The following is a 22,638-nucleotide window of genomic DNA, read 5'->3' on the forward strand; positions in this document are numbered from 1 at the left end:
GTGTTTTTCAGACCCAATACAAACATTTAATTATGTTAATCCCACTGATGTCAATAGGATTCGAGCTCAATGTGGTTGAGATAATTGTGTAGAAAAGGGAAGCTTTGGAGAAGAGCAGAGAGATAGAGTCGATGGTGCAGTCAATAATGATAAGGTTGTGTTGCTCTGATGTGTAAAGTTCATTTTAAACCAATCAACTGGATTTCAGCTTACCTGCTCATTAACCTTAGACTTGATCTTACAAATTCTCCTCAGGCTGTACGAATGACACGAAAGGTCTTGTGATGAGTGAAGAAGTTTAGAAAGACAGTAGTTCTGTCAATGTTCTTTACTTTTAATGAGATGTTTATATCCAAGTATCAAAACATAAGAAGACACATAGCACAACTAGACAGACAGTTCATCAAGTAAACTATTCAATATGAACAATATTATGATTATGATACAAATATACAGATGTAACTCAGGCGTGTGCGACCAGCTGTGTACAAGAAGAGGCCCTCTAGAGTGTAATGATCGGCACTGGCCTTTCACTGAAAGTCATTCATTCTCAGGCCACAGGAAGAGGAGACTGGTCCTCTCTCTCTCCTTGATCCCATTCCGTCTGCAGCTCGGACGACACCTCCGTAAATAGATGATCCCAGTCCCAGCCAACATCCTCCTGCACACAGAACAAGAGGACGGTAAAGCGAGAAGCAGGAGTAATGGAAAGAGAGAGGGAGAGAGATGAAATGAATAGGGAAGAATAAGATTAAGAGACAGAGCAAGGACGAGAGCACAAGCAAGGCAAGAAAAGGAACAGCAGGGATGAAGCAGTCGTAAAAAAAACAAAATAGAGACAAAAGCAGAAGAAACAAGTGAGATGGAGAGTCGTAGTCAACACTTCATAAATCTTATATTCCTCAGAGACATGGCACTGACCCCCTTTGGAGGCCCGGAGGCAGCTGGTCAGTTCTGGAGATAGACTGACCTGGCCGCTGCCTCTAAAGCTCCACTCACCTCTCTCACCTCCTGCTCCGGTGCTAAAACCTTGGTGAGGAGCTTCAGGTCAATCTCACCATCCTGCACAAAAACACAGGCCATGCATTACCCAAGCAATTCTCCCATGCTTACAGGCAGCTTTTATGTCTTTTGTGTGTTGGATACTAATGGTTTTTTCTGAGCAATAGGGCAAACAGCCCCTAAAGCACCAGTATGCATTTATTGGCATTTCTTGCTCCAATCTTTTCACTAGAGTCTGGAAGTGTAATTTGTTCTTTGAGCAACCAATAAAGCACATGCTTTACACATGCATTTTTGGACTAGCTGAGAGAGGTAGGACCATCACCGAAAGTAAAAGAAGCATATGGACTGAGGCAGTGGGCGTGTTTTTGCTGTTTCCAGCAACAGTATGTCAATGTGACTTATTATGTGAAATAACATCATTTTTTAGTGATTGTGGCTGATTGACAAATTAATGTCTTAATGGGACAAAAAAAACTGAAAACGCATATTGTTCCAGTATTTGACTGGTATATTTAAAGGTAATTCCAAGCACTTTTTAAAATAAGAATTAGCTAACGGCCAAGCAGCAGGACATCTCCAAAACATCAAAAGTGAGCATTGAACATAATAATACACATAATAAACACATCAATATATCATTAACTACATAATTGTTAATGCACAAGTCAGGATTGCATCTTTCTGTCTTACCAAGGTCTGAAATGCAGAGTACTTCATTAAATCATTGTCCAGATCCCTGTAGGTCATCACTCTGTTCACCTGGATACTGGAAAAAAAGAAATTCACTGTTAGTTAAATCTTATAATCAATGTAAATTATATTTAAAATACAGCATTTTTATTCATATGGTTAAACCATCCAGAAGCTTAATGAATTACAAGCAAGAAATAAATAGGGGGTCAAAAAAAACTGACATAACATTTTCTAAAATTTCAGCACTAATAATCACACCGGCATAAATAACTCAATGTGGGGATATGAACATACTGTGCCTGCAATATAACGTCTGCACTGTGCTACAAATTGCATATCGATGAATAGCCTGAAGAGTATGTCCAAAAACAAATACGCCATGAACAATGACTTGATTATGAGGCACTGGGACACGCGGAAACAAACGCCAAGTGTAAGTCAGTCTCTCAATTGAAAGCCAGCTGCTTATCTGCAATTTGTGAATTAAAATGAGGGGGAGCCTGTAAAAGTAGCCAGGGCCTAGTAGTGCATGCCAGTGCTACTTAAGCCACATTACACGCTACATTGCCTCTGCGATGAGTTCAGTGTGGATATTATCTCCCACACCGTACACAGAGGGAGCCAAAGGGGACAGGGCACCCACATTAACAGTCAGGGTTACTGTGATAGACCCCCCAACACACACAACATGGGGCTCTAACTGGTTCAGTTAATCATTACAACCCTTGTTAACATTAGCAACATGTAATACCTTGCTGCATTATACAGTGTATACAGTTAGATCTTTTTCTGAATCAGGGTCTTGTGATTTTTTAATTGACTGAATTGAGGAGTATGTGAAAGTACTAGAATTTTGCCCATTACTTTGTTGGCCAAAACTCTACATGCTTTCGGTTTCTGTTTTCATTATTTTAGCTTGTATTATAAATGGAAATCTAGCGGTATTGTGTGATCATAATTGTGTTACATTATTTTCCTGCATAATGCAGGCAAAAAGGCCAAAAAGAACAGGAACTTTATAGCAGTTTAGACCAAATGATTCTGGTCTGGTAAAAGCACACAGTGTTGTAAAATATAAGTAAAATATAATTAACCAGTTGTATTGTGCGGTGTATTGTACTGTGTTTCCTTAAGGTTGACTATGGTTTAATTTCCAACCTGGGCAAGCTGGGAAGAGTCTTTGTGCAAAATGGCAAGCTAAAATACACCCTGCAAAAACATTAGAAATACAAAATATGTACATATTAATGTTTTTTTAAGGCTATTTTTATTTCACTGAACAATAAGTAACAAATAGTAACAATGAAAATATTACTCTATGTGTAGAGTGCCTCCTACACTAAATGTGGATGTCACTCGTCTGTTCACATAGACAACTGTAGGCAGATGCTGCCAGTCACTATGATTACCCGCCACTGTACCGTGTTTAATGTGAGTTTTAATGCCTTCTGTGATTTATTCCAAATGCACACAAGAAACTGTGGATTGAGGAATATTAAATGCCTGCACAACTTTAACTCTACTAGGGGAAGTCAGTTCTGGCAACACAGATCTAACTGGAAATTTAAGGCTGTGCATACCTTGGCGGTGCAGCCACTTGCATGGTGAGATCTTCTTCTTGAACTTCGTCCAGATCGGGGATCACTGGGATGTCTAAAAACAACGCAGAAAGCAACAGTAACATATGCTGCACATTCTGGCTCTCTTGTTGGAAGAGTTTCAGAATTTCTGCTGGGTTAGAGACTTGGACATAAGAGCAACATTGCGTTCATAACATCACACAGGGCAAACAAGAGACAAGCAGTTGGCAACGGATCAGAGGGTGAAAAAATGAGGCATTCTTTATAACTGACCACAAACAATGCTAAAACTTTTTTGAAAAACATCTGAGGCTCTGGGAACACGTAGGGCCATATGCTGCTTGCTACTGCTGGGCACTGGTGAAAGCTGCAACATATCTCACATCCCTCGAATCAGAAGGCTTCACAGATGCCGTCTGTCTCCTCTGTTCATTTTTGTTTACGTTGTGTGTGAATTGGCTCTTGATTCCCACTCTCCCTCCCTCTCTTGCTCCTTCGCTCTCTCCGACTCATCATCTCTCTCTCTCTCTCTCTCTCTGCTATCCTCTTCCGTGCTGCCCCCTGTCACAGTGACCAGGCGGCCATGAATATTCAGTGAGCGAGGCGGCATCTCTTCCTGCTGCGAGGCAGGGCTCTGGCCAGGGGCTCCCCGGAAAGCGCCCTCCTCCCACCCCCCGAACCCCTGCTCGCTCCCCACCACCCACGCTCCCCACCTTACCCCCCACTACCCAAGCATTTGGGCCTTGTCAGCAGTGGCTACCCTAAGGACCCTTTGGGCTGGAAAGGCGACCTCCGTGTCCATTCGGGCTGGGCCGGGCTCCAGGCGTGCGGGCCCATCTGTGTGGGGTCGGAAGTCACGGCGCGCCCTGGCAGGAGCCACGGTGCCAGGAGCCGCCTGCCCGCCGCTCAAAACAGTGGGAACCCACTTTAATTGGCAAAACTCAACAGGACAGAGCATGGCGTCACTCCCAAAGAAGGACGGGGCGAACTTTCACAGCACCCCCCAACCCCACCGCCCCACCCTGTTTTTGGATGGACTTTTGTTGGAGTGAGCAAGTGTGAGTGGGTGTATGTTGGTGAGGGTTTTTTAGGAGGGGTGTTGAGTCAGTCAGTGACATAAACAACAGGAGCCGTGCATGCAGTACAGTAAAGATGGTTTTCAGCTGAAATACATAAGGTCCTATTGTACACCCTGTGTAAGGTGCGTCGCAATGCTCTTTGCTACTTTAACACTTTGCACCTAGTTTAGGAATAAATCTACACTGATGGGTGTGGTGGTCTGGAAGTGAGGTGTGTTCAGGTAAATTTCTGGTTACTATTTTGGCAGCAGAAAACACAGGTGCACTTCTGACTGAAACGAATCTAGACAACAGGCAATCATCAGAGTCCATTCCTATAGATGTGCGCAGTGCGCATACACCCCCCCTCATTCAATACACACACGGACGTACAGGAATGCGCAAACCCAACTTTTAACTCAACAATAAACCAGAATATTAACAATATAAAATTAATATTTATATTAACATATAATTATATTTATATATAATTATTTTTATATTCATATAATAAAATAATATTGCTGTTCCCTTAAATAAGCTGCAGAAGTGCCTTCACAGCGTGAACGCACAGGTCAGTATTCTCTGCTGAGATGCACAAAAGAGCACCGCTGTTAAGATACAAACGCATCAAAGTCAGGGTGCAGCCGGCTCTTAAAGGGAATGACAACTGGCACCCTGATTGGTTTATTTCATGTTACGGCCAAAACACACCCATGATTAATTAAGAGAATTAATACATGCATTTTGCACGTTTCAAGCCGCGGTGCACTACAGATTGCTAAAATAGGGCCCAAAGATTTGTACATACTTTTTACATCCTGATTAACTCTGTAACTTATTCTTACAACTTATTTTCTGCACTGTATTCTTACCACACACTTTTTCAGACTGCACTGTGTCAGAACTGTACTATCCTGTCCTGTCTTTTAAAATTTATTGTATTTATTGTAATGTTCCAGTTCTATGTTGTACAATGATTTGCATGTTTACACTGTAGTACTGTTTGTTCCAGGTTTCATTATGGTTCGAGAGGAAAGTAATTTTATTGCACTGTGTACTCGTACTCAGATAGAATGACAATAAAAGCCTCTTAACAAATTACTGGATATGAAATCAAATCATATTTTTGTTGTTTTTGATAAAGCAATAACACGCAGGGGAAAATAATGGTATAATAATGAATCTGATTATTTAAGAACCCATTTACACCTGGAGATTAGTATTTAGAATGTGTGCTGATAAGATTTTAGTCACATGCATTTACACTGGGACAGATTTGCTTATTATGCAGCAATTATTACTGGTGATTTAGTTGCACTGGTAGGGGTTTTGGTTCTTTAAGAGGTTATTCTGTATTGTTTTATATGTGTCAATCATATTTTATATATATTATACTATAATATGCAAACATGTTTTGCTGATTTTCTACAGTTAATATAAATGAACTGATCCGGTACAAACTGAAATGTGCCATTTTCCTTTAAATTTTAGAGCATGGTTTCTAACATAACATATAAATGGGCCAACATGTTTGTACATGGCATTTTTGTTTCCATTTTTCCCCATAAATAAACAGTAATAGTGCATTAAAATTTGCAGATGTGCAGACTTGGTCTGGAGGCATTTACACTGCTATAACATGTGGCTCAAATGCATTTCAAATGTCCTTCTGAAGTGGTTTGAGTGATGGGATTTGTGTCTGTTTTAAATGCTTCTGGGGTTTGCATTTTAATGAGGGATGGTCTTATCCAGGTATAATCCTGATACTCAAGATGTGTAAATTGACCAGGCGTTAACAGGGTCAAACTGTTCCATAATGAAATTAGGAGTAATTGCTCTAAAGTTAAAAAACATTGTACAGCCACAGAGGAAAGTGTTTTATTTAGTATTGAATGAGATTTCTAGGATTTACAACAATAGTGGAATGCCTTATATTGATTAAATAAATAAATTGTACGTAAAATATATATGTATATATATATATATATTTTTTTTTTTTTTATGAAGAACCATTTAACCAGGCAAAGAAGCCATTTTTTTTTTACTTGTGATGGTTTTGTATGGAAGGAACACTAAAGTACCCTGGAAGAATCCCTTTTTATAGAGGTATAAATAAACCAGTCACATTCATTCTAGATAAAAAAAAAAATAAAAAAAAAACAACTAAAATACAGCTTCCCTGTTCACCTTCATGACACCCCACAAGGAAAAATCAATTATCAGTGTGATCACCGTAATCAACATAAATGTAATCAGTGAGGCAGGCATTACTGAACAACTTCAAAAGAGCTGGGACACACTCTGGGGACTTTTTTTTTCACTGTAAGGCTCAGGTCACAGCAACATGCCACACAACTCATGTTAAATTCCATCACCCTGACACTGATAACAAGCCCTCTTATCCCTTCATTGATAACTCCTTGCTTTTCTCTTATTTTTAATTAATTCTAATTAAAATGCCAGACTCGTTTAGTCACTGACAAGATTCATCTGCTGTTCTGATATCCAAATAAATGCAGGCGCGCGCAGAGCGCTGCTTCATATTCATGAGGTCCTTGGTGACACTTTGTCCTCTCATTTCCAAAGCAGTGCGTTCAGCAGAATCCGTCCCCCCCGGACCCCCAATCAAATTTAATGGTCTTAGCGCAATGACATCAAAAAGCCTCTACGTCCAGCTCTTCGCAAATAGATTCCAGCCTTGTTTTTTTCCTCTACCCTCCCCTCGTCTCAGCAAATAATGCACTATCAACACAATTCTATGAGAGTTCAATGTGAAACACGGAGGGCCAGGCTTTGTGTATGCAAACGTCATGATTAAGTGGCGAAAGCAAAACAACAGCTTCAAATGAGGTTCCAATGCAGACTATTATGAGAGGTCAGGAGGGGAAGCAAGGGTCACTAAAAACAAGCTAATATGACGACTCCATCAAAAAACAGGAAGGTTTTGTTTTGCCTCGGTATCAGAGCATTCAAAATCTCTTAATGTCCAATTCAAAGACCCAAGCCCACCAAGGTTACTCACTTAAATATAATAAACAATATACACTACGATTCTTTAAAGCTCAGTAACTGCCATTACCCAAAAGTCAGCCTGTGGCACCCGCCATCCACAAAGTAATCATCGTCTGACTTATATTTACCAGGTCAGGTCTAAACCACCAGGGTCTCTGTGTATCTGACCATATCATAGTGTGTGTGGGCAGCGCAGTGGTGTGTGGGGGGTGTGTGAGGTGATGTGTTACGCCGGCTTGTTAAATTGACTGCTTCAAAACCAGGCAGAAAACAATCACCACAAGTCCAAGTGTATGTCGATGCAGTGTGTACATAATAAAATATACTGATATAATAAAAGGGCCTGTTAAAATACCATATCCAGCACAGGTTTATTGTTGCCAGTTTTCGTCAGCATTCGCACTACTTCAAATTGGAGCTGAGGGACCCAGAACAAATCCAGCCTCACACCAGCGATGTCTAGAGCTGAATTTTTCACTTTGTAGTAAAATAAACACTTCATAAAAGTTTTAGTTGTGCCATTGTTTCTAATCTGAGAATTTTCCCCCAACAGCTAAAAAAAGCCAAAACAGATACAGCTTTTGTACCAAATCATGATGAATTAGAAAAAAGCTTAAATATAAGAAATATATATCTGAAATGTTTAAAACAGTCTTTCTGTTTATTTGCATTTTTCATGTTTCCCCAAACTTTTTATTTGTACTATTATACTATTCGTCCTTCCAACAGCTACAACCATTTGTTTTTCCTTGATAAAGTAAAACAGTTTTCCCCTACTGCACTACCAGGAAACCTGTAGCATTTTTAAGAATTGTATCTAGTGAAAAGATGTCTTATTCCACTGACATATATAATTAATATGTATATGTCATTTGACTAACATTATTACATTAGATAAAATTACATAAAAAAAAAAACTATAACAAAAAAGCAGAATTATCTAATGTGAAATATGATTTACACTGAATTAAGACTATTAGGCTAAAATATAATTTTGTGCAGTGTATATAAAAAAGCCACCCTTATCTTCATTACTAATCTACTACTAATAAAATGTTTTTTTTTTTTTAAGAATAGAACTGAAGAGTAAAGATTGCCAAATTATTCAGGTCTGTATGTATCCATTGGTTTTTATTATGCATAAACTCACTCTGAATGTATTCAACGTTTGCACACTTAACCAGCGTTGCCTTCACAAAGTGTGCAACCAGTGGCTTTGCTCTTCACCCCTCCTCTTTACTTTAGCAATTTCAACCCTTATTTCCCCTGCTGCTTGCTAGAAAAATGGAACAATTATTCCAGGCTGTGCTTTGCTGAAAGTCCTGACATATTTGTGTGGCAGAGCTCCGGGCTCCAGGGTTTGGGGGAACAGTGTTCCCAGCGGAGAACCACTCCAGGCAGGGACTGGTGTGGTTGAGCACACAGCACAAAGCTGCCACACAGAGACTATTGAAAACTATGAGGCATGGGGATATGGAGATCACTCAAGTAACAAATAATAGAACAACATAATCAGGCTTGAAGGTTAAATGTGTAAGTAACGCAGACACGGATTACAAACGACCTGCAAATTTTAAATAAGGTATACATCGATCAGCCATAACATTAACACCACTGACAGCTGAAGTGAAAAACATTGATTATCTTAATTTTATCTTCTTAGGATTATCTCCTTCATTATCTACAAGCAAAGAAAATTTACTGTGATGTCTAGATGACTGGGTCAAAACATGGTCCTGTGGGGTTTGTTTGGTATGCAGTTTCCAGTACCTACCAAAAATGATCCAAGAACAGACAAACCGCAAATCATGATGAACTGCAGCAGGGTCACGTGCACCTGGGACTCACTGGTGCAGTCAAAGGGGGAAATAACTCTCCTTGAGACACTGTGTGGAGTCTTGAATGTCTTAAATGGTCAAATCTCTTTTGGTGGCACTGTTAGGTCTAAATATTATGGCTGATGGGTGTATGTGTCACTTAATATCAGATCTACTGTCAATTAATGTCTCATCATTAATTAAGATCGTGTTGATCTCAGATAGATGGTGTACATAAATCCACAGGTCAATTAACGCTGGTTAACACATCCAGTACAATCTTGGACTACTGCACATTTCTGCACCTGCAATCAATTTGGCCACCACCCACCGTTCCTAGTTTTCTGTAATTGAGTATCATGCCCAAGCAGTAAGTGATTGTCAAAGTGGAGACTTCTTCAAATCTGTCTCCACTGAAGCAAGCTGAACAGCCTCACTAGCAGGGCCACAGGGGGTACTCACCACTCTCATCATCAGAGCCCTCGGGGGTCTGTGGTCTCAGCCGCCGGCTGCACACAAACAAGAAACGAGACGTTTGGTAAAGAAGAGTCGATGTAATTGTTTCTTCAAAAAAAAGGCACCAAACAAAAAAAACAGAAAAGTGGTTCTATTCAGGAAACAATAAAATAATGAAGCCATGCTAATTTCTCCTGCTGTGAATATGTCCTGCACGGTTAACAGGAGCACGTAAAGAGGTGGAGGAATTTAAAAACGCCAGCCATCTTGGCCCCCAACCTCAACTAAAGTGATGAGAACTCCACCATGATGTCTTTTAATCAGGCTAAGTGATTGTTCTTGTAACGCCAGAATTAGTTGCAACAAAGGACAATTTCCAGCCAATAGTAATTTCCTCCTTATAGCAACAAGCATAAACAAACACGTCTACTGCTCCCATTTTTTTATTAACATTTCATTTGATTTAATCAACAATGTGGAATAATAAGCATAAAACAAAAATCATAATAAAAAGAAAGAAAAGATGGAACTTACTCCTCAACCTCTTCCGCACCTTGCCTTCTTCCAGATCTTTAGAGGACAGACAAACACAGAAAAGGTTAAAATAATCAAGTAGATTTTTAATGCCAATGAATGCAGTTCCTTAAATACTATATGCTGCCTTGTTAGTAATCAATGCATTTATGGCCCAAATAGGGGGACTGAATATGAAATAATCAGCCCTTTTTTTTTTTTTTTTTTTTTTTTTACTGTTCTATATGGTTAAAAAAAGGTACAGTTGCAAAATGTATCAAACATCAATACGTTTCAATATTGCAGTTTGGCAAACAATACAGTACTACAATTAATATATTTATTAATAATTTTTTCAATTTTTAATATTAAAACAATAGATTCAAAAAATCTAGCACCATCTACATCTCTGTATTTGCCTTCACGTCAAGAGCTTTTTTCCGATTTGAATTTTTAAAATGAGCTGGCCATTACATATTTGGTGTCCAAATGATGACCATTGTATCGTTTGGTACAAAGCACTGTGTATTGTTCTCAGTATGTATATCAATCTATACCTGTTTTTTATCTATACCTGTTTTTATTTGAGTTTATCTATTTTTATTTAAAATGAGAGCTGCAAACAGCTGAGAAAGTGCAGACAACAACACTGTTAAATAGATGCTTTTTGTGTATTATATTAATAAAACAGTTTTTTATAAACAAAAAAAAAACATTTAAATACATAAAAAAATAAAACAAAATTATGATATCTGATTATATATATTGTCCATCGCTCAGTCTGTTCACTCAAGCATTGGAATAAGCCATTAAAAACTCATAACCAGCCAACTACTACACAACTTAATTAATACAGACATATATTAATAAAGACCTACTAAATTCAACAGAAAATTTCAAATATGCACAGATGAACACAATAGTAGCAGCACAGCCGGACTAGTGTATGTCCTGCACTGTTTAAAGCATAGCAGTGAACACAGTAATACTACAGTCAGCACCACTTGTTGATTAAGTGCATAAAACAAATCAGCATTGTGGAGATTAATCACATACAATATGAATCCAAAGGATTGCATTCAGTGCCCCCTACTGGTTAAAAACAGTTTCATATCAATCTGAAAAACAGCACGTTCTCAACACAATTCAGACTTTTTGTTTTGGGGAAAAAAATAAAATATTTTATACAATCCGTAATTCTGCACATATTTTAATTCTGTTTTGTCTGCTCAACTGTATTGGTAATACTGTGTAGATATATAGTGAAAGCATCGACATTCTGTTTAAATACTGACACATTTGTTTTGTAGGAAACTACACAGAATTAACATCAGTTTAAGCCAGATACACTATAACATATTATTATTTAACTTCCCCTTAAATTAATTAAAGATATATTTATTTGGGGGCTGAACAGCTTTCCTACTGTTGATAACAAATCTAAATGTTTTTTTTAGGGAATGTATTATATGTCTGTATACAAATTAATGTCTGAATAATTAAAAGTTCTCTGCACTTCAAAATGGTCTAACTGTATTATTCTGATACTGCATTATAAATATACAGCTCTGAAAAAAAATAAAAGACCACTTGAAAATTGTGAGTTTCTTTGATTTTACCAAATTGAAAACCTCTGGAATATAATCATGAGGAAGATGGATGAACACAAGCCATCAAACCAAATTGAACTGCTTGAATTTTTGCACCAGGAGAGTTAGGTAGTAAGGTTCTCCAAAAGCAGTGTGTAAGACTGGTGGAGGTGAACATGCCAAGCTGCATGAAAACTGTGATTAAAAAAACAGGGTTATTCCACCAAATATTGATATCTGAACTCTTTTCTTTGCATTATTTGAGGTCTGAAATTTCTGAATCTTTTTTGTTTTTTCAGCTATTTCTCATTTTTTAAAAATAAATGCTCTAAATGACAATATTCAAAACAATATAAATATGGCATTTGGGAGAAACGTTGTCCGTGGTTTATAAAATAAAACAACAATGTTTATTTTACTCAAATATATACCATAAATAGCAAAATCAGAGAAACGGATTTAGTAACAAAAGTGGCCTTTTAATTTTTTTCAGAGCTATATATTCTAAATAATTAAAAGTTCACTGTTCTTTAAAAAGATGAAACTACATTTTTATGTTATTGTATTATCATCATAGTGACATACCATTGTCCTAAAATGACAATATCTTTTATATCAGTTATTATTTTATCAATATGTATCATCGTCATCAAAAAAATAATAAATATAAAAAACAGGCCTTATGGTTGATTTCAAAGTACAACAGCTACATGCTGCTAATAGGCTGTAAGTTAACGTGTAACTTTGTCATTTTGCTCCATACTGAAGAGTAAATCAGCAGCAGAAGCTATAGCAGTAGCTCACCTTGCTGCCCTTCGTGTGTGTCCTGTCCTGCTGGAGCCACATTTAAGACACATTACGGAGCCCTTGATTAAGACTCATGTAAGGTAAAGCGATAGACATGGTAAAACTGTCTGGAAAAAGTTGTTAGGGATAAAATATATTGTGACAACCTGGCTTCAAAGGTTCATCAATAAACTGACAGATCAGTTAGTGTCAATTAGGAGTGATAGATCGGCAAATCCTGGGATTTCTGCTGTGGGATTAGTGTGAGCAGGGCGGCGGTGATTGAGCACGAGGGGTGACATTGAGCTGAAAAAAGTCCTTGCCTGCTCTAGAGGGGACCATTAGTTACTTTGTTTCAGAGAGGAGGATCAATGCATTGCGAACCCCCTTTAACACCTTAGATAGCAGTCCTTCCACTCGCGCTCTCTCTCTTTCTCTCTCTATCTCTCCACGTCTCCCAGACAGAGAAAATAAAGACAGGTTAGGCACACACACAGAACCGACACCCTGACCTTTCTTGAGACAGATGTACACAGCTTGAACTAGTGACTCAGAAAACCAGGCAAATGAATCCAATCAAGTTGGCTTGTTCACTTTAATGTGCCGGTGTATGCATCTCCAGATTTAGAGGAGAGAACCAGTTAAGCAAGAGTCAACGGGAACAAAAGACCTGTTTGAACGGATACAACATAGTATGCATACAATAGCTTACACACCATATCTTAGCACTGCCCGTTTATTCACAGAATTTAATAAGTCAAATTCCATCTGAATTAAATGAGAGATTTATTTTATCAATAAAAGAGATCTAATAATGTATGGAAATTAATGTTTGCACTTGCACTTTCTCTGTGAAAATTCAGAGAACAGTGCCCTCCTGTGGTTCATAGGGCTTATTGCGTAGCTCTGTGATTCATTAACCATAATAACACTAATAAATCTCATATAGTGAGTGAATCTATGTAGATACAGTCACTAAACTGGATCACTGAATAGATTTAACTTAGAGCTATACAAACACAGATCAGTACAGATCATTTTTTAGCACTGAATCTGTTCCTATTGCTCAAAATCATTGTATCTTAATATTTATGCTTTGTTTTCTTAACTGTTTGACAGTTTTTTTTCTTTAAAATGTGGCATCAATTCTGTGATAAACAAACTAAAATGTGTTAAAATTACTTTGTATAAAATCTTTTTACACTGACTTACAGTGAAACTTAGGAAGGTCGTTTTTTCCTGTAGGGGAGATCCTAGGTTTTTGAACACAGTGATGATCTATTTGAATGGAAATTATTTGAAAGCAACACTGCATTCTAATCCCTTTTGAAACCAATATGCCAAACACCTTCAAAGGACAAAAGATGCATATTGTTTCATAATGGTTTCTGAATACTTTATAGTCACTTTAAATATTTATGGTGCAGTTAGGAGTCCAGTGACTGTAAACATTTACTTATAAAATACATATTCCAAGACATAATTGTAATTTTAAGAAAAAATATTGTATAAATATTATTAGCACAATAATTATTATATTATAATTACACATTCCTTTTATAGAGAAATTAACTTATGATTATGATTATGATAATTCCAGTACAGGTTTTACAATAAAAAAATGCATGAAAATCTTGGGTTAGAGGGATTAAATGTGCAAGGAAGGCAAATGTGACGTGACAATAAAAATCTTGAATCTTGAGTGTTATAAACTTTCTCCTGTTTGACAACCAAACATTGGATATATATATATATATATATATATATATATATATATATATATATATATACATATATAGGTTTGACTATTGTTATATGTAGAATCAAAGGAATGGATGGAGATATGGTCCTTCTGATATAGTACTAAAATACAGCATTGTTTTGGCTTCAATAAAGAGGTCTTTTGTCTTGCAGTATAATCTGTGATATGAAGATGTATGAATAGCATAGGTTTTACCTTAGTCACAGTGTCAGGGATGTAAATGCATTTGCTTAAAGAGTTAACAGTTCAGTATTTTACATTTACAACAATAATAGAAACCAAGGCATAATTTGTGTGAACTCACTTGGCAGATCCCGTACCAGTGGTCTCCTCAGCCCAGCCTCCCTGTCGGCGCGGTGGCTTAGGTGGGGGTCCCTAACACCAAAACAGACAATTAATTAAGAGCCTAACACTCTTCAAATTCCTGGAATCACATTGATCTGGTTAAACCTACAATTTAAATATTTTTTTTAAAATAAAAAAGCATGTATGTGAACAAACATAAAGTACAGTGTATACTTACATTGTTTCACATTTCTATTAAAGAGGTGGAGAATTTTAGAATTTGCAGCATTTTAAACCTTCCATATAAACCATTTGTTATTTTTCTAAAAAAAAAAAAAGCAATCTAATTAAAAAATCAATAGGTAGAATCTGTAGTTTGTCTAACAAAAAATGTCCAAAACATTCCCAATGTATATTTAATTAACTATATTATTAACTCTGCAATAATAAAAACATGTGACTCCGAACAAGCAATGTCAGTTCCTCTGGTGGGAAGCAGGTATATGTCAAATATCTAATCTCATTATTTTCTTAAATAAAATATTAGAGATAAAATGCAATCGTAAAATATAAGTCAAATACTTCATTTTATTTATACTGTGTAAAATCTCGAATTCAATTTGTAATAAATGATCACTTATGTCCTTAAAATTTTGTTTTTAGACATACAGTGAGTATCCAGTTGGGTTAGAACATTTAGTTAAGGCACATGGTGTTGCTGGATTAAAGGGTTTAAACAGTTTAACAATACCACAGTTGATGTCCCATACTTAACATTAATCTGCAATTCTTAATTGGACCATGTAAAACTCTATTAAATGACCTAGGCTAGGGGTGCTGTGTCATGTTCAGTCTCAGCTTCACTATTTGAATAAAACATACAAACTGCAATAATCTGCTTAATCTCAAAGAGCTGCTCTCTAATAATAGGATGTTTCTATTACCTAAAGTAGGTAGACACAGTGTTCTAGATAAAGGGTATCTGAACTGCAGATCATGTACGAATGGCAACAGAGAACCAGTAGAGGGCATTGCCTCACCAATTACTTCTGCAGCCCCAGAGTCAGAGTAAAGCAGCCAGACTACTGCTTCAACAACTCTACAAGCCAGTAAAGAACTACTGATAGCCATCTAAAAAACAACAACAATAAACCACAAGAAACAGTAACTTATAACATATATCTATAATGTCATGCAAAACACTCATCCCTCAAAAACGTCTCTTGTTCTCTGAATTGATAGTGCTCAATCCATCCTACTTTTGGAATGAGTTGGGGAGTTGGGATGAAGTGGATTGGTGATCATCTTACATCCTGTCCTTATTCTTTTGTCACTCTTGTTGCTGAATGCAATCAATTTCTCACAACAATGCTTCAAACACTTGTATAAAGAATTCCCAGGGCATTAGAAACAGTTACTTCAACAAAAGCAGAAAAAAACTTTCAGAATAAATGAGTAGGTGTCCCAAGATTCCTTTAATTAAGTCAATTCAATCAATTAGCTCATCAGTAAATGACGGGTTCATAAAGTGATTCTTTAATATATATATATATTACAATATTTTAATTAGGCCTGTCACCATGGAAATTCTTTGGATGCTATATATAATGTCAATATAATAGTAATAAAATTACATCAATTTAAAGGACAACATACACTTTTAATTAATAATAGTTTAGATGATGTGTACATTTTTCTTCATATGCAACAGTTCACTCTGCACCTGGCTAAAATATTGATGTTCATTAGTGTGTAAACACACACACACACACACACAAGAAAAACAATGAGAAATTGTGTGTGTGTATTATATATTATATAAGACCAACTTGTAGTTTTGACAGTGTGCCAAGTCCGGCTGGAAAATTAAATCTACATCTCTATAAAAGTTGTCAGCAGAGGGAAGCATGAAGCGCTGTAAGATTTTCGTGGAAAACACTGCAATGACTTTGGACTTGATATAACACAGTGGATCAACACCAGCAGATGACATGGCTCTCCAATACATCACTGACCATCAGTAAATTTTGCATTTCATTTGTAAATCAAGGGACCAGAGTCTGGAGAAAGAGTGAAGAGACAGTCCAAGTTGCTTGAGGTCTAGAGTGAAGTTTCCACAATCAGTGATGGTTTGGAGAGTCATGTCATCTGTTGATTTTTGAGTTTTCATTGGCTGTAAGCCATAATCATCAACAATAAAATAAACAAATGCTTAAAATAGATCACTCTGTGTTTAATACATCTATATAATATGAGTTTTACATTTTGAACTGAATCACTGAAATAAAGTAACTTTTCAATGATATTAAATTTTTTAAGATGCAATAGTACTAATACTGTAACTTTACCATGTTTTTTGACTGATGTGAACTTTTTTCTTTATTTCTTCCTATTCAGCCACTGATCTCAAAGAGCTACACTGTGTAATTAGGTTTCCTAAACTCACCTAATTAGTGCAGGGTTGCATGACTCACACTCTCTGACATAATTAGCAGCTCTTCATGTGTGTCTGGTGGGTTTCAGTGACAGCAGACCTGTCTGGTAGTTCGGGGAGAATGTTTGAGGATGAAGAACATGAAGAACAGCAGACTGTGGGAACTGCACAGAGGCCTACAGGGCTGCCCCTCATGACCCAAAATAGCTCCAGGAAAGAAAATAGCCTTTTGCTCTCTCATTCTCATTCTTAGTTTCTGAAAATAGCCCTGGAAACAGTCAATTGGACTGGATGAAGTACGTCAAAAAGAAAAAAATAGAAGACCAACTTCTGAATGACGGAACTCTGGTGGAAGGGAAGGATGGCAGGCAATAAATTGTCTAAAAAATGCACAATATTTTACATGACCAAATTGGGTCTGTAAATGATGTAGAGCTTTTCAGGAATTTCTTTACTTTGTTTAAAATGAAAGAACAGAGAGCTGCCTAGCTTTCTGTAAGGGATGTCCACATCTTGAACCCAGAGCAAGGAAAGTCTTCTAAGTCCTAATAAGATGGGAAGTTAAGAGCCTGGTTAGCAGTGAGTTTTCATTTTATGCCTTTTGAGTTAACTTAATTTAGTTTAGCCAAAAATTCTAACAAAGTTTTTGTATTGGTTACCGACACATTTCATTAGTAAATGAGCTGCACATTTATACACTAACATGGCAAAAGGACATAAGTATGTAAATTGATCATTAAGTGTTACTTCACAAAATGTCTTGGGAACACCTATGCCTGTACAAAACCTTGTGAGGTGATATCGTGAGTGAGGGTGAACACTGGCCAGCATCCTCATGATAAGCTGGTGTGAATTTTCAGTTCAAGAGAGGCCTGATAGTGGGTGCCAGGTGGATGGAACATTTTATTCCTGAAGTTGCTCAGGCATTTAGTATTCTTTGATCCACAGTGTTACGTGTGTAAAAAGGAAACCCTCACAGAAGGCCTTACCACCCACAGTAGAAAGTGCTTACTGTAAATGGTAATGATCATGACTGGTGGCATCTGGCTAGAATGATCCGTGTGAACAAACTGTGAAGCGACTCTGGCAGAAATCACATTCACGTTCAATGCGAGAGACCCCACATACAGTGCTTTTTAGCTTCTATAGATATGGCACAATATACCCATGAGTTTTGGCATGTCGGTGTAGACTACTTGGCCTGTACTAATGGACAATAACATTTATTTTAATATAGAAAGCAGACTGGGCTCACATGTAACAATAATTTTACATTATATTTCCCAAAATGTCCATGCAACTGTTAATCCAATGTTTCTTCCAAAGTCATTAAGAAAGGCATTATTATGTGTTCCCTTTATTTGTAATTTACCCTAAATGTGGAGAATTTGACAATGTGAGAAGTAGTTTGCTTCAAACAACAGGTACATTACTGAGGTCAGCTCAATGGCACTGTGCTCACATTTTTTTAAAAACCATAATACAAAATTCCCAGAAAGTAAATCACTTATATTCCCATTAAAATATAAATACGTGGGTGGTATTCTTAACATAGGCCTAACACTGCCTGTCTCTCCAAATCAAGGCATGACTGAGAGCTGGCTTTCTTTGAACATCAAAAATGTGACCCATTTGATGCAAAATTTATTTTTAGAACACAATTTAAAACCAACTTAAGGCCCAGTCACATGACACTTCAAAAAAATGTATTTCATGTAGTGGGGAGGTCAATGGGGGCGCGAGAATCCTATTTTTACTTCAGGAAAGTTAGACTAATTTAGGAGGTTTACATAAAAAAAGAAGAAAAAAAAAAAACATTGCTAGAATTCCTAGTGGAGAAAATGTGACCCATGGGCAGCTCTCACCAGTCCTGGGGTCAAACCAAGACCTCCATACTGTAGATGCCAATGTGCTGGTGTAAGCCTGCTGCAGAACTTGAAATACAGTGGCCTTAATGGTATTTGAAGCAGTTGGAGTAGTAATGGTCTGTGTGGCCTGAGTAACTGCCACCAGGCCTACACTGGCCACTGCAGCATCTTTAAGAAGTTATAATCTTACAATCAAATAATTATACCATTGTACTTGTTTCTAAAAGATAATTGTTTAACTAATCACAAAAAAGCAATTCTGACCTCAAAAAATGTACAGCAAAACTAAAATGTGCAGCCAAAATAAAAGAGCAAATCTAGACCAAAAACCAACATTAATCCAGCCCAAAGCACAAAGTAACTTTATACCAAGTGACTTTGTTAAATTCATTATTTTTGCCTGTTTGGTTTCAATTTGATTGAACTGAAAACTATTTTCATTGTTTCATTGTTTCATAAACACAAGGTATAAAATTACTGAGCCAACTTCACAATAAAGCACTCTGAACAAAGCCATGCGTTTTGCTACTGTACCGTATCATCCTCCTCCTTTGGATCAAGCACAGGAATTCAATCAGATGCAAACACAGCAGCATGATTAGGCATTGAAATCATCATCGCCATGAATGAAGATGAAGATGAAACTAGAATGGCATATTCAGATCTGAGATTAAATTAGGTTAATTCAATGCTGAGGTTATGAAATTACCTCTCCCGTAGCAGAGGTCCCTGAAGAGGAAGCTTTGCGCCCCGGCCGAGACTCTTCCATGCCCGTCATATCAGCAGCAGCCTGGCGAGCTCTTCTGCCTGTTTTAGCAGCCTGGTCGTAGAAAATATGGACAGACAAAGTTGAAAAGCAAATTACTGTTCATGTCTGACCAGCTACATTTCTTTTGGCCTATTTTGCTTAAGTAGCTCACAGTTCACCACCTGTAGAAAAGTTTTAATTAGATTAAACCATATGGTTAAAATGGCCTTATTCAGGGGTTACTCTCAAGCACTGGCCACACTTATCACTGCAGTCCTATATGTTTTTTATTAAATTCAGTTCAGGAACTCAGATCAATCATACCAGTGCTGGTATAATCTTTTTTTGGAGCAAAGCTCAGACTGGTCCAGCCCTGGGAGGTGTTGCTACTGTCTGATGACTACTATTCAATCATTTCATGAATCAATCAAATGTTTGTAAGCAATAAAAATGTATCAGTAGTTAGATTAATCAGGTTGTTTTTGTGGAGAAAACTAGTTGTTAAAAAAGGCAAGAAAAAATCTAGTGGGGCTCTAGTGGCTCTCCAGACACCATGGCCTGAGGATCCAAAGTTTGATTCCTGGGTCTTGCTGCTTGCTGAATCAGGAGCTCAGTGGCCATTGTGCTTTCTCCTGGAGTCCAGAGACCTGAAGTCCAGAGATCCAACAACACACAATACAGCTGAACACTCATGTCTAGCAGTGAGCTGCTAGGACAACATCCAGACATCTGTTTTTTTTCATGTAAAACAAAAAGACACTTGGCCATGACTTATTAAAGAGTGGAGTGGGAATGAGATCCTAATGCATTGCCACAGCTTGTTAATTGATGTGAATGAGATCCCAATTCATGGCCATGACTTATTAAAGAATGGTAACAAGAAAATTAAGTTGTAGGAACAAGCTTGCAATGTGTGGCCACAACTTATTAAGGTGTGAGAACAAGACAACTAAGTCAACTAATTCCCACGATGTGATAAGACATCCTCACAACGTAATTATGAGTGAGTGGATATGTTACAATTTCATGACACTCATCAACTAAACCTAGCTGTCACACAACCGACCTTCAACGTTGAAATGTGGTTGAAATATGGTTTAAGAAATTTCTGTTGCTGTTTCAAAGTTTAATGGTCAATGGTTGAGCAAACATTAAAATTTTAATGTTGAATCAACATAACTTCATTCTGCCTTTTGAATAAGCATTTTACATTTCATCACCATGCAATTTAAAAAAATGGTTGGATGGAAGTAAAAAAAAAAGTTTTTTACTTCCATTTGCAGTAATTCTTTCTTAATTGGGCAGCAATTCTTTACCATACCTGGGGTTCATGTTTTATTTGTTTTACTGTTTTAGTGTTTTTAAGACCAAATGTTTAATCAGATTGGTATGGTGGATAACATTCTTTATACTTAGCTTTACTACAGTGATGTAAGTTTATTGTTGACACTCTGTTGCCATAGGATTTTCTAGTTTTAGCTACTTGTAGTACAGTTCATACTTCTCAGAGATGTATATTCAGAGAGAGAGAGAATAAAAATAAAACTGTCAATTTTTTATCATGGCATACAATTGCTTATTTTTACCCTCTTCCATACAATTTTGAGCATCTTGAATGTGAGCTATGGTTTATTAAAGGTTAAACGTACAACGTTGATATATCCACGTCAAAATAGGTTATCTAGTTGAGCTAACTAGACAACAAGTTATACCACCCTTAACGTGAACCAGCAAATTCCACTAAGTTAGCCAGCGGAAAAAAAAATCCTTAAACTAACTAGCTAGGTTAACTAACCAAGCTAACGATATCAAGCTATCTAGCTAGCATTAGCTAGGTAAATCCATATACACGATTAGTGTTTTATTATTAATGCTTTATTAATAATTAACTGTATTTATAATTAGCCAGTAAACCTAGGCGTTAGACACTTAACTAGTTATCTAGGTTAACTAACCTAGGTTAACATGATAATTAATGTTTATGATACAGACTATCCTATCGCTTTTAGCTCATTTGCGGTAGTGCTGAACGCTGTGTGTGTTTCTGTGGTGATTTTCAGTGTTAGTTAGGTGAAGCCGCTCCACTAGCTTTAGCCTCCTGCTAAACATCCAGACACTAGTAGCGCAGCTACTGCCTCTGCGATCAGAAAACAGACGAGTAAACGCAGGATAAGTGTTTACACGCAGACGCTCCTTTTCCCGGTATTATAACTCACAGTCTTGGGGACCCCGTTCTCCCCCAGCTGCAGCGTATCCTCCATTTCTCCGTGTTTACAGGCTTTCCTGTATCCCTGTATCTCACGAGCTTCCCGTTACTCCGTACTTTCCACTTCCTGGACGCTGGACGCGTCACACAGCAACTGTAACCAAGGCGATGGAAACGGCGCGCTGTTTTGGATGAGGTGCTTGAGTAACATTCAATGTTTTCCTTAATTTCTTTATTTAATGTATTTTATACATTGTAGATTATTATTTACACCATATAAACAATTAAGAGACAAATATAGAATGAATAGCCAAATACTAAAAACACTTTTTTGGTATTTTGGACAAAATCATTTTTATTTATCATATTCATCTTATTTTTTACAGATATATATTGTGGACACCCCATGACATTAATGTTTTTATTTTTTTAAGAGACACACATGGAATGAGTCAAATACTGAAAACACCTTTTTGCTTTTTTTCAATCAATTAATTTTGGTATGCATATTTATCATTTTTATATGCATCCCTATTTCTAAAAAGAAAAAAAAAACACATTGGATGAGAAGAGGCATGTCTAAATGTACTTGTATGACTGGTGTATACAGTGTGTGTAGAGGGTTTAGATTATTGAGTGTTTTTACTTTTATATGTAAAAACATCCAATAATAAGCAGGGTTTTTTTTATTATTTTTGCCACTTTTCACAGTTGTATACATTGAATAGCATCAATGTATTTTTCTCTGAAAAAATAACAATTTAAATATATTTGTTAAACACTGATTTTTTAACATGGATACATATCAACAACGCACATTATT

The 22,638-nt window shown here is 36.9% G+C and overlaps 1 protein-coding gene across 4 annotated transcripts; it reads right to left on the minus strand.

Moving 5' to 3' along the window:
• Window positions 1–313: 313 nt before the first annotated feature.
• LOC103033244 (intraflagellar transport protein 43 homolog A) lies at window positions 314–21,979 on the minus strand. 4 transcript variants are annotated; one of them, XM_007257342.4, is made up of 10 exons: window positions 21,826–21,979; window positions 19,571–19,681; window positions 19,396–19,410; window positions 14,579–14,649; window positions 10,159–10,194; window positions 9,631–9,677; window positions 3,279–3,351; window positions 1,696–1,771; window positions 1,000–1,062; window positions 314–661 (listed from the first exon to the last, which is right to left on the minus strand). In XM_007257342.4, the coding sequence occupies exons 1-10, from the start codon at window positions 21,868–21,870 to the stop codon at window positions 551–553; spliced, it is 648 nt and encodes a 215-aa protein (XP_007257404.3). In that variant the 5' UTR covers window positions 21,871–21,979; the 3' UTR covers window positions 314–550. The 4 variants fall into 4 exon arrangements, with proteins under 4 accessions (XP_007257404.3, XP_007257405.3, XP_049319643.1 ...); XM_007257343.4 differs by lacking the exon at window positions 19,396–19,410; XM_049463686.1 differs by lacking the exon at window positions 1,000–1,062.
• Window positions 21,980–22,638: the final 659 nt, after the last annotated feature.

Source organism: Astyanax mexicanus, chromosome 14, assembly GCF_023375975.1.
Source record: "Astyanax mexicanus isolate ESR-SI-001 chromosome 14, AstMex3_surface, whole genome shotgun sequence".
NCBI classification, from domain to species: domain Eukaryota; kingdom Metazoa; phylum Chordata; class Actinopteri; order Characiformes; family Acestrorhamphidae; genus Astyanax; species Astyanax mexicanus.

Bases quoted from the DNA above. Each gene is read 5' to 3' on its own strand.
- LOC103033244 (XM_007257342.4), bottom strand. From the start codon at position 21,870: ATGGAGGATACGCTGCAGCTGGGGGAGAACGGGGTCCCCAAGACT. The intron at 19,682-21,825 runs GTGAGTTATAAT...TTCTACGACCAG, and splicing joins AGAACGGGGTCCCCAAGACT to GCTGCTAAAACAGGCAGAAG. The intron at 10,195-14,578 runs GTGAGTTCACAC...TGTCCTCTAAAG, and splicing joins ACTGGTACGGGATCTGCCAA to ATCTGGAAGAAGGCAAGGTG.